Source organism: Arachis duranensis, unplaced genomic scaffold (assembly GCF_000817695.3).
Source record: "Arachis duranensis cultivar V14167 unplaced genomic scaffold, aradu.V14167.gnm2.J7QH unplaced_Scaffold_232525, whole genome shotgun sequence".
Lineage (NCBI taxonomy): Eukaryota > Viridiplantae > Streptophyta > Magnoliopsida > Fabales > Fabaceae > Arachis > Arachis duranensis.
Genome location: NW_026264851.1, coordinates 1,704,924 through 1,718,454, shown reverse-complemented (window position 1 = coordinate 1,718,454; position 13,531 = coordinate 1,704,924). Strand labels below are relative to the sequence as shown.

Below are 13,531 nucleotides of genomic sequence, written 5' to 3'. Positions count from 1 at the left end.
TTTATTTTTTATTATTTTGTTTAATTTAATTTTATTTATACATTTAATATTATTTTTGTCAAAAATATTTTTATCATAATATTATAAAATGTCAACTTTGTAATTAAATATCGAAAAATTATTTGAATATTTGTTTAACAGAAAAAAGATATTATTTTATCCATATCTATATATATAAAGAGAATTGTAGTTATTTGATTTAAATTTTTATTTTTTTTTTACAATTTTTTTATCCCTCTCACATAATTTTAATTAAAATTCAGACACCAAAATAAAAAATAATAAAAATTCTAAATTAGCTAATTCATCCGAGTTATACTCTTTATAAATTTTTTTAGCTATATACTGAGTTATTATTTTTTTTGTATCATATAAAAAATAATCAATAAAAATAAGATTTGACGGATATTAGATGCTTGACTAGACGTTAGTATTAATAATAAATATATTATTCATGCAATATTACCAAAACATTGAAATGAAAAAATATTTAAATTAATATACTTTTAGATGTGTTAATTATATTTATTTATTAGAAACTTGACTAACTAATACATTTCAAGATTTAAATATCTAAATATATATATTAATAATATTTTTTATTAATTTATCCCCACTTCTAAAATTTTTTAGATCCATCACCGGTTATGTCTCTAACAATAAGTAAAAGTTTTGTCGACAAAATGGAATCTATCAAGGATTTGACTTGCACCGTAAAATGATACAAACAGTTAGTGTGTGTTTGGATTGAAGTTTATAAATGGAAATTTGTATAAATTTGATTTTGATTAAAAGTGAGTTGATATTAATGTGATTTATGTTTGACAATATTTATATCAAAATAGATTATAATAAATTAAATATTATTTGGATTATATTATTCAAAATCACTTTTAGATAAAAAATTACTAAAAAAGATATAAATTTAAATAATTATTTTATCTTAGATACTTTAAATAAATTCTAATATTTTTTCTAGTACTCTTAATATTTTTTAGTTAGAATTTTTTTATTACTTATGATGCTAATATTATTTTTACGTTAGTTTTTTTATTTAATTTAGTCTTTTTAATAAAATTAATAGAATTACAATATAAAAAAAATCTACATAAAAAAGAAATAACAAGAGCGATAAAAGAAACTCATATAAACCAAAAATAATAAGAATTTTATAAAAAATAATAATACGAATGAGAGAGTATTAAAAATAAATATTATAAAAAATAAAAATTATCATATAAATAATAAAGGAGAAATTAGTAGATAAGAAATAATTTTTTTTAGTTAATGGTTAAACGAAAAAAGCGAATGACAATAGTTAGAATTTTAAGTTTTTGGTGAAGGTGGGTTACACTACGGAATTATGTTTGTGTTTATGATTAAAAAAATTAGCTAAAAAAAAAAGTAAAACTTAGTGAAAAAAAACTAAATATGTGTTTGAAGTTTCCAACACTAAACCAAACGCACTCTAATGATATGATGATCATGGACTAGGAATAGAATTTTAACGGGATTGCTCCTAATCCTCTATAGAAATTAAACACTATTTATGAAACAATTATCTATTTATAATAATTAGGGTATAAACTTGTAAACTAAAGGAGACTAGAATGTTCTAGGTGTTACTAGAAAGAAATATATCCCCTACATATATACATGCATCATGCATGTTACTGTGTCAGTCTTATTATTATAACCTCCACTACTTACTCGGACGCGTGGCAAAGAAACTCAGCCAAGCATATAGCATATAGCTTCCTCAACCATGTATTCTCGATCATCATGCGAGGTGAAATTTTATAGCCCTTGCAATACTTTCCCATAATGTGTTAACATTCAATGCTGGAAAGTAGTGAGGAAATGCGTGACGTGTACTCGGCTTGGCATGCATATATATCGAAAGCATATGCCTAATTCATCTTCACTCCTATGTGTTATGAGAAATTTCAAGCATATTTTATTGTGGGGCTACATATTATAATCGCATGGCTTAAATTAGTTGCCCAATCCTATTCACCACATATATTCTATTTTTGATTCTATAAGTCAAATTCATATATATGAGTAGAGCTAGCTACTTATATATCCTCCACACTACATAAGTTAAAATATCTAGTACCTCGCACCAAAATATGGGCCATAAGATCTCTATGGTGGCATTAATAAATGAATCATATATCAATTTATTTTCTTTTGTTTTATGGTCATGTAAATCCATATCATCACCACCCTTCATTACTCATGATATAAACAATGGAATTATACATTATGTATGAGATGAGATTGAACTATATATAATAAAATTTTATAGTGATATATATCAGCTGATCAGATAATAACAACATAACATCTAGAGATCAAATAATTTTATAAAGTGATATATATCAAGTGATCCGATAATTCATATCGAAGAAATGAAGAACTGACGAAGCATATTGGTCAAATAAATACAGCTGGCCCAATTTGGTAGTTTACTGCGATCATGTCATGTGAACATGAAAAATTAATTTTAAATTAATTGTTTGTATAAAATATATATTAAAAATTAATTAAATAATATACATATTTATATATAAATATATAATAATTAATTTTAATGATTGATTGGAATATAATTTGTGATATGACGTTATTCGTTTTTTATCTATAATAGTACATATACATTCTCTAAATTTGTTATGTGTTGTCTTTAATTATTTAATTAGTTTGGAATTAATTAAAAAACTTATTTTATTAGTTTTATATTAATTATTTTTGAATGATTAAATAAACAAATAATTATGATAATGTAATGAACCACAAAATCTTAAAAAAATTATTACTACAAAAGAATTTATATTTTATAAGACTTTTTTTCAAGTGTTGGCTCTTCATGTATGTGAAACTATTTTAAGTATTAGTCCCACAAAATTTATAACATAGCATCTCTCTTTAAGAGTTGGCATCCCAATGATTTACTATACGATAGTGGTACTTTACTCGATCTTTTATCAGTTAAAATCATCCACTGATCAGATTTTTTTATAGGTAGTCTTTTTTGGTTGGCCAATTTTCAATGACGACACCAATATAATGAATTACAATATTTTAAGAAAATTATTACAGCAAAAGCTAACTCATATGGTGAGAGAATCCAAAGCCTCATAATACGTGGTTGAAATGTTCTTAATAGGAAGAATTTAAGTATTATTTTTTAGTTATTAGTTTATATTTTTAAATATTAAAATATTTAATTATTTAATTTTATGTATTTTGATTTTATTTATTTAATTATTAAATTAATTTTTATGTTAATAGATTTAGAATTTTTTTAATTTTAATTTAATAAGAAGTTATAAAAAACTTTTAAATTGTTATAATCGTTATAGAGAAAATAGAAGATTGTCAGAGTATTTTTTAATTTCGTAACGAAATTATGGTGTGTGGACAAGTAAGATTGAATAGGTCTCTCTCTTATTGTATTGAAGAATTGGGTAGAAAGTTGAGTAATTATTTTTTATTCAATTTTTAAACTATGATGTGGAGTGTGGACAAATTAACTTGAGTGACTCTATTTTCTTGTTATGTCAAGAAATTGAATAAAAAATAGAGTGATTCTCTTTATATTCAATTTCAATTTGTCCCTTTTATTTTTCTATTTTAAATTTTGATTTATCTTTTCTATTCAATTTTAATTATTGTCTTTTTGTTTATCCCTTATTAAGGCTCTTTTTCAGGTATTGATCCATCGATATCACTAGAAGAAAAACGTTAAATACCGTCAGATTTAACGCTGAATTTATTATAAATTTGTCAGTAATTAATATCATCAGATTGAATTTGACGGGATAAACGACGCCGAAAAATTTTTATTGGCAGATTATTTTGTCTGACGCTAATTACCGACGAATTTTGCGTCGAATTTTGCAATTAATGTGACAAAAATAAACTGTTGGATACCATCGGATTATGTTTTGTGCCATATTATGTTTTATAGCGCCTAATTACCGTCAGATTATTCTACTGAAAATTTGACGGCATATTTTTTTTTTGCACACTTAGCGCATAATTAGTAGTCAAATTAAAATTTTTGTTTACAAAATTAGGGCACAAATTCAAAATTATCATAAATCAACTAACCATTTTATTAAATATCAAAGATATGAATATAATACAATGAAATAGACATAAAATAAATTAAATCCCTAAATTGTACGAATTCCAGCAATCGTCGTCGTCGTCTGTTCTTTGTTGAGGCAGCAGACTAGGTGCTGATGTTAGCGCCCCACAAGTAGCGCCGCTGCCTCCAGCATGCATCTGGTCGTTGTATACCGCCATCTGGTCTTGCAAACACTCTAGCCGCTCTAGCTTCTCCGTTAGCTCCGACCTGATGGCAACGGTATCTTCTATACGTGCAAGAAGCTTGTTGTTCCTCTTCTCAGATTGCTTAGCTTATTGGTGAAGCTCCTATGTGAGCTTTTGCACCTCCTCCCTCTAGTCGACAACTTCCTTGGGATCGGCAGGACTGGTGGTAGAGGCAGAGAAAGATGAAGCCACCAATTTGGAGGTGCAGAGGCCGCTGGCGGAAAATGACCCCAACCCGTAGACATGATTCTTGTAGGAGACAGAGGCGGTCTCATACCAAACCCTATCAGGATCTACGACTGAGACATTGGAGCCAGTATCGTCCCCACTAGGCTGAGATTGTTGGACGCGACCTCCAATCTCTGCGTGTAGTCCTCCTATGTAACACACATTGTGATTAGGATGATAGTTGATTGACTTTAAATCGAATACATTTCGAACTTAGAATTAATTGAAACTTACATAATGATCCGTAGACTGCTCATCAGCAAATCTCTCCTTGTTAGACGTCAATGTATGGGTATATTTGAAGGTCTCCGATAATGTCGCCTCACGTTCCAACGACTTATACTACACATATTGAAACCAACTAATAAAATAAATCAAGTAACAATTAATTCAAGTAATGATAAACAGAGATTACCAAGCTATATACCAGCCTGCTCTTCGTCTTCATGAAAGTCGCCGACCCACCGATATACTTCGATGACCTCGACGAAGCTCTGTTAGTTCTGTTCGTCAGAAGGCAACACTTGAACTCCTTCTCAGTACTAAAATGTACATCCAGTTCCTTCTTAATATTTGGACAGAGCCAAATCATGAGGTGGTCGCACCCCTGACGAACGTCTTGCATCATCTACTAAAGTCGTCTAGCTATCTGGTGGTCGTAGATCTTGCAAATCAAGATATCATGTTTCTTATCCCGTATGAATTTCTCATGCACAAAGTAATTCAACTACATTAGCTAGTCGAAATAAAATACAGTTAAAATATAGTTAATTCAATAATATTGGGTTCTTACCCCCCACTTCTGAAACCACCCCTCTCTGGTCTTAGCAGGAATTTTCGTGTAGCTCGACCATAGGTTAACGTATATCGATATATGGACTTAATCACATTGGAGATCTCCTATGTACATGCATTGTTGTTTGGGGGCAAACCTATCAATGAAAACCTTAAAATTAGCAAACACATAAAAACACATAAAACTTAACAAATTCAAAATAGATTGTGGATAAAAGACCTTAAAATAGTATGTACACACATTTGCATGTCATCAGGCCAAATCCTTATCCATATGACAGACGGTAGTGGAAGAGCATCTGATTGGGACGCATCACCTACCGCGGACTCTGTCAATGGAGCTGTAGGAGGCAGAAGTGGGCATAGCAAAATGAGTCACATAGTTGATGTTTAAGACTATGATGAACTGCTAGTTTGGTAGACCTGTCTGTGACGTCACAATGGTCAACGAAGTAATCGGGGTAGAGGGTGATGGCTGAGAAGTCCCTAAGTACCGGTGGAAACCCTCCCTCTACCATGACCACAAGACCTACTCATGACACCTCTGCTACTTGTCGTCATGCCTACAAAGAAAATACCAATTAACACTAATCAACATATATACAACACAAATCCTTCAACATTTATATTATTTGACATAACTTCCCTGAATATATATCTATATTTGTCATTATTAGTACATGTTATAATGATAATTATATACTTTTTGCAGTCTCTAAAAATATTTTTACTAATAATTATATAATTTTTACTAAATTTTTTTAACGATAAAACATAAAATGATTAATGAGTAAATACCAATAAAAATATTAGCAACTATTTTTATTACTACTAAAAATAAAATAAATAATTACTGAAAGTAATTTTTTTAATAATAAATATGGATTTTTTTTGTCAAAATAGATTAAATTTACTTATAGAATAAGTTAGGTCAAATTGTAGCTGTACTTGCTAGAGAGATCCAACTCTGTGAAGTTAACGTTTGATGTATACCTGGTGAGAAATTGAATGTAGCACCGTGTCCGTACGAGAATCGTTTTTGTTATTAAATTTGCACCGCTCACTTATCAATCATGAAGAAATTTAATACTTATATAACAATTCACGGTTCTCCGATGCTTCAAGTTATGTTAACTAGCGCTATGAGTCTATCATCCAAGTTCTTTACTTTAGCTCTACAAGATTAATTAATAAACCAATAATTATGATTTGGAATTAGATCATTTGTGTTCTAAAAACTTATTTTAAGAACATAATAATAGAATTTTTGAAATTTTAATATATTTAATATACTCTTAGAATGAAGATTAACAAGATCCTTATAATTTATAAAGATTTACGTATAATTATTTTTTATGTAAAATTAATAATTAAAATTATTAAATAATAATTTAATTAAATTATCAAATTATTTAACTATTTTTATAAATCAATTTTAATAAATCATTGATGAGACGAGGAGAGAGTAGCGTATGAACTTGGTCAAAACGCGAAATGACATTGACCATGCGACCGGAGGTTGAACGTGTCCAAAAGAAAAAGAAAGCAGAACAAAGAAGAAAATAATAGAAAAAGAAAAAAGGGGGAAAAAATCTTAGATAATGGATACTGTATAGGAATACTGAATAGGGAATGGGTGAAAAGTCAGTAAATATTCGATTGTCGTTTTGAGAGGAAAATGAGCGCATTGGTCAGCGCGTACGCGAGATGCATCTAAGGACAATAAAGACACCACACACACACAGATCGTAACGGATCAGGATCCACCCTCTTTCGCCCTCAATCAACACAAACACTCTTCTTAACAAAGCATATGAGAAAAATCCACACATACATACATACATACATCCACCACCGTATATAAACACCGATCATTCTCCACCACATGAACTTACCCCCACTACTATATACACATGCAACTATTATTTTTATTACTTTTTATACTTTATGTAATGTAATTATTTTTTGTAGCTGCAAGCGCCTCCTTTTTATCCCCCTAGCTAGCTCCCTTGGTTAAAATTCAACGTTGTTTCAATTAAAATAATGTGATTAGACTAGGCTAGAGGATGATTAATAGATTAGGATTAATTATTACGCGCGCTCCTTACCATGTGTTTCAATTCCAATAATTTGAATGGTTGTTTGATGAATGGCTGGCTGATTTTCTGGGAGAGCCTCCCTCAGCCACAACTTCTTTCTGAGGCTCTTAAGATACCTTTACTCGCTTAGTACGACTTTCTTTTTTATTATTATATAATTCATTAATGAACCCTTCTTGTGTGCTTCTTATAATATTATAGTACAAGTAACAGGTTTTTGTATCTCATTTCAATAAAGTTGAATTCCCTCTATTGTATAAAGCTTTTCATCCACTTGATGTGATGGCCGGCCACACCACCCATGATTATTATTTTTATTTTTATGTTCTACCAGTGTGCATTCAAAGTAGCATATTCATGCAAAGCCAATCAATCTTTTTTAGCTTTGATATTTGATTAATTATTTGTTGTATTAAATTAAGTACATTATTATAACGATAATCATGCTAATCCAACTGGACCACAACCACAAGGTTAATAAGCTAGCTCCCAGATATTTGGCTACCACAAGTCACAACCGCATTAATTACTAAATAAGAAAACGAAAATATCTACCACATAAAATAATTGTATATTATATTATATTATATTAATCTAACATCTACAATGTGGATAGGAGCACTACTATGACTTGACCTTGTAGGACTATATTATTAATTGGTTGGTGAGCTCAGATGGGAAATAAGATATTCTTAATTTAAGAATAGAAGGAAGGAAGGTGGTGCAATTCCAGGAACATGGCACGTGAAATAAGCATGGATTAGTGGTCATAAGAATTGGGAGTTCCCATTGATTTCGTAATTCATGTGTTTGTCGTTGTAAGGCAAGTGACTAATCTAAGGACTAAGGTAGATAGATACATAGGCAATAGCATAACCGCTCTGCGAAAGCAATTTCATGGCACACCACCTAAGAAAGTGCCATGATCTTCGTGAACACTAAACCCTACGGGATAAAAATGCACACAAATAAGTTAATTTTAAATTTTTGTTTATGATATATACTTAAAATATAAAAAATTTTACATATTAACTATATAATATTTTAATCTTTGTAATAAATTTTAATTATATAAAATAATTTAAATTATTTTTATATTTATAATTAATATTTCATATTATATTAAAACATTTTAATAAAATACATCGAAAGTAAGATTTAACACTTTGACATACTATCATACGTAAATAAATTATATTAAGTATACATTAAAATTAATTATTAGTATAAAATATATATTAAAAAATAAAATATATTTTAAAAATAAATTAAATATGATATATTTATATACCAATTCATAATAATTAATTTTAGTATATAAATAATTTTTTTATTTAAATATATCCAAATGTATTAAAAAATATTATTTTTTACTTTTTAAAAGAGACAATTAGACCAAAAAAAATGTGTTAAACAAATCAAATATCAAATAAATAGTGTATTCTTAATGTATGCAGCACATAATCACAACTCCTCAAGGAATTGTCCTTCCTTGCTAGCACACCATAGAAGGAAAGAGAAACAGAGTTTTGCGATTCATAGCCACAAGCCCACAACCACAAGTTTTCATGCGTCTGGCGTGTTTAACAGCTGGTCGTAACATTTTCTTACTACTACAACTGCTCTGTTTTGTCTTTTCCGGATTCAAATAAGTAACCAAGTATATCCCTACATCAATTAATTTATTTTCAATTCATAAAATGGAATTTAAACTACCGGGTGTAGCTTTCAAGCCTCATTAGTAATTTGTTGGGTTTTCCTAGTAAGTTAAATTACATATCTTAGAAAAAAAACACATTAAAAATTTAAAACTCACCAATACGAAATTTTCAGGCCCTCTACTAGCTAAATTTCCTTAAAATATTTACTACATTCACTTTTGTTATTATACAATCATATCAAGAGCAAATGCATATTTCCAGTGTTTAATATCCTGAAAAATGAAGAAACAAGTCGTTCTGGCAATCTATAACAATAATAATAAATAAATAGGAAAAAAAAGACTATTGCATTTACAAAGGAAATTTAAAGGAAAAAGAGAAAGAAGCTATGTCATCACCAGATTCAATAACAATCTTAATCTTTAAAAATATAAAAAAAATTAAAAAATAAAACAGACTCGTACATGATGATGGTCATAGTCATCATCATACAAAAAAGGAAAAAAAAAAAAGGGCAACCGTCATGAGTGCTGTTAGAGGGTGTTAATCAAAGAGCTGAAGCACAAATAATTTCTTATAGTACCAACGCCAAAAGATCGTGCGGCTAAGATAACGCCACGTGCTCTCCTGATCAAACGGTTTCGGAGGCTCTACCAACGCATCAGCAACTGCAAGCAACCTGCAACCGCGTGGTCCATCAAAACTCCCCATCGACAACGCTGCCGCCGGGCTACTCCTTCCGGCGCTCAACGCCGTGCTCCACCGCCGTATCCTAACCAACCAACCTCCTCTCTCCACTCCCCCCGTATCTCCGTTTATATCTCCAAGCTTTCGAACCCTCCTAACAAAACATTAGAAACCAAAAGATAAATAAAATGAAAGAAGAAATCATCATTTTCAAGAATAATCAGTAATAACTAATAAGTCCCCCTTGTTTTCCCCCAAATCCGTAACGGTAATAGATGTATAAAATTATTCTTTTGTTTTTTCCAAGTAACTTATTTTGGAAGAGAAAAAAGAATTCAAAAAGGAGTAAGAATACAAACCAGAAAATCATCATGATCCACATCGTGACGATGCCGTTTTAAGGGAACTGCCTCAGAAAAATCCTCTTCGTCTGCGTGGTTGCACCGGCGGCTGACCGACTCTTCGCTGCTGGATGAACTCGGAGCCGGCGGGGGCGGCGCCGTAGAGGACCAAGGCACCACCTGGTTGTCCCCGTCTTCTTCCTCCTCCTCGTCGGCGGGAACCTCGTCATCGTCATCATCCTCTTCCTCTTCTTCGTCTTCAAGATCGTCGTCCTCGGTGTCTATGTCGTCGTCATTGCCTCCTTCGCTCTCCTCCGCGGAGACCTTGTTGCCGCCGGCGCACATCTCACAGAGCGAGACGGTGTTGCCTAACCTGTCGCCGGAAGCCTTCCAGGGCGTGGGTGACTGGCAGGCGTGACAGAGGAGGGTTCTTGTGTGCCTGGCGACGAGGAAGTTAGCACCATGAACGTTGGCGTCGCAGTCCCAACAGAGACTGGCCTGGTCGGACTCGCAGAAGGTCCTGGCCGGAACCTTGCACAACTCGCAGCTCTTCATCTGCAGTCGTTGTTGCTATTTCAGAAGAAGAATGAAGGAGAATGATGGGAATTTTGAGTCTTACGGTTTTCGTCTTTGGTATGGTTTTGGTCTCTTCCTCTATCTGTTTGTAACTGTCTCTGTGTGTGTGGCCGGGATATATGGTTTCCTTTCTTTCTCTCTCTTGGTCTGCAGGTACGGTATGGGTTAGAAGGGAAGAGAAGAAAATTGAAGGTGCAACTTGATGAGTATATATAAATAAATAAAATACACCTACTGTTTATGGTTATGATACTTGTTAAAAAATTACAGTTTAATTTAAGTCAAAAAAAAAAATACAGTTTAACTGCATAACACTATCTTTTCTTCCATTTCTAAATTAATTTCTGTAATTTTGATGTATAGAAATTATAAAATTCATTCGATAGCATTTGTTTTTTTCTTTTAACAAATATTTTTATATGTACCCTACATCAAAATTTAATACTAAAAATGGTTAAAAAAAATACAGAGAAACAATGAGAATCATAAATCATGTGAATAATAAAATAAAAAATGAAAGTAAAATTAAAATTTTAAATTTTTTATTAATTAATTATTAATAATTTTAGATTTTAAAATTTTAAAAATAAAAATTTTAAATTAAACCAAATTACAAATAGTGCAGTTACACTAACACCCATTATGTAAAAAACTTTAATAAGCCAAGTCAAGAATCATGTAACGTAAATACGCCAAAACGAAAATCGTTTCAGCAATAAACCAAATCATATTTTTATATAATTCGAACCATGTTGGTTCGAATTCCATTTCTACATAATTCGAACCAGCTTAGTTCGAATTATACACAAACACATGCATACACGTAATTCGAACCAGCTTGATTCGAATTACACACAAACACACGCACACACCAGTTTGGTTCGAATTACACACAAACACACGCACACACTAATTCGAACCAGCTTGGTTCGAATTACACACAGTAATTCATGGTATAATTCGAGTTATGCTGTTAAAAAATTAATAATTTATTTAAAAAAATTATTAAAAAATTAATAATTTAAAAATAAAAAATATATATTTTTATTTCATACGTTAAAAAAAACTAACAAAATATTTAATTACGAGACTTCTTTAAAATCTTAATGAGCTATTAATTCGAAAAAAGCTAACAAAATATTTAATTACGAGACTTCTTTAAAATATTAATGAGCTATCAATTCGAATTCCATACAATACTTTTCTGTCCATTTTAATAGTTCATGAATATTTTTTAATAAATTTTTTTAATAAATTTTTTTAAATTATAGTACAAAAAATATTTTATCCTATGCAAAACAATTTAAAAAAAATGGCTTAAAAAATGTTAGGAGTACTATAAAAATTTGTAATGTTATAATAACTTAGGTAAATACATGCATGTATTCAAATTTTAAATAAAATACTCTACATAGTCAATAATAATTTAGAAATGAAAGAAAATATTTTATTCCATACAAAATAATTAAAAAATATATTTTGTTCTATACAAAATAATTTTAAAAAATGGCTTAAAAGATGTTATGAGTACTATAAAAGTTTGTAATATTCTAGTGATTTAGGTAAATACATGATAAAAATATTTTTTCTTTAATTTCTAAATTATTAGTGACTATGTGGAGTATTTGTTTAATGTCCGAAGTCATTAGGACTTTACAAATTTTTATAGTACTTCTAACATCTTTTAAGCCATTTTTTAAATTATTTTGCATAGAATAAAATATTTTTTTGTGGTATAATTTAAATAAATTTATTAAAAAATATGGTGAGTAATTCGAATTCTATACAATACTCTTCTGCACATTCTTGATAGTTCATGAATATTTTTTAATAAATTTATTTAAATTATACCACAAAAAAATATTTTATGTATTATAAAAATTTGTAATATTCTAGTGATTTAGGTAAATACATGATAAAAATATATTTTCTTTAATTTCTAAATTATTATCGACTATGTAGAGTATTTCTTTAATGTCCTAAGTCATTACAAATTTTTATAGTACTCCTAACATCTTTTAAGCCATTTTTTAAATTATTTTGTATAGAATAAAATATTTTTTTGTGGTATAATTTAAATAAATTTATTAAAAAAAATTTCATGAACTATTAAAAATGAGCAAAAGAGTATTGTATGAAATTCGAATTGATAACTCATTAATATTTTAAAGAAGTCTCGTAATTAAATATTTTGTTAGCTTTTTTAACGTATGAAATAAAAATATATATTTTTTTATTTTTAAATTATTAATTTTTTTAATAAATTTTTTTAAATAAATTATTAATTTTTTAACAGCATAATTCAAATTATACCATGAATTACTGTGTGTAATTCGAACCAAGCTGGTTCGAATTAGTGTGTGCGTGTGTTTGTGTGTAATTCGAACCAAGTTGGTTCGAATTACGTGTATGCATGTGTTTGTGTATAATTCGAACCAAGCTGGTTCGAATTATGTAGAAATGGAATTCGAACCAGCATGGTTCGAATTATATAAAAATATGATTTGGCTTATTGCTGAAACGATTTTCGCTTTGGCGTATTTACGTTACATGATTCTTGACTTGGCTTATTAAGGTTTTTTACCCTTATCATTCTAACTTCCCTCCTCTGTTCACAAATTTTGGTTTGTAGAATAACACAATCGTTACTTCATTTCCTCGTTATTCGGTCAGGCGCCACTCAGATTCCAGTTGTCGCCGCCTAGCCTTTGGCTGACACCACCCAACTTCTCCGCGAACGTCCGATTGCGTCATACAAGTCTCGTATAATCTCTTTCGTGCTGCCCACCCGCCACGGCCG

General features: G+C 29.8%; 1 protein-coding gene across 1 annotated transcript; it reads right to left on the bottom strand.

Moving 5' to 3' along the window:
• Positions 1-9,455: 9,455 nt before the first annotated feature.
• Positions 9,456-10,924, bottom strand: LOC127744170 (zinc finger protein CONSTANS-LIKE 2-like). The gene is made up of 2 exons (XM_052256453.1): positions 10,174-10,924; positions 9,456-9,968 (listed from the first exon to the last, which is right to left on the bottom strand). Exons 1-2 carry the CDS (start codon positions 10,708-10,710, stop codon positions 9,900-9,902), a joined length of 606 nt encoding a protein of 201 aa, XP_052112413.1. The 5' UTR covers positions 10,711-10,924; the 3' UTR covers positions 9,456-9,899.
• Between the last annotated feature and the right edge of the window lie 2,607 nt (positions 10,925-13,531).

Excerpts from the sequence above, each read along its gene's own strand:
- LOC127744170 (XM_052256453.1), bottom strand. The coding sequence starts at position 10,710 with ATGAAGAGCTGCGAGTTGTGCAAGGTTCCGGCCAGGACCTTCTGCGAG. Across the intron at positions 9,969-10,173 it reads TGGATCATGATGATTTTCTG|GAGGGTTCGAAAGCTTGGAG; the intron begins GTTTGTATTCTT and ends ATGTTTTGTTAG.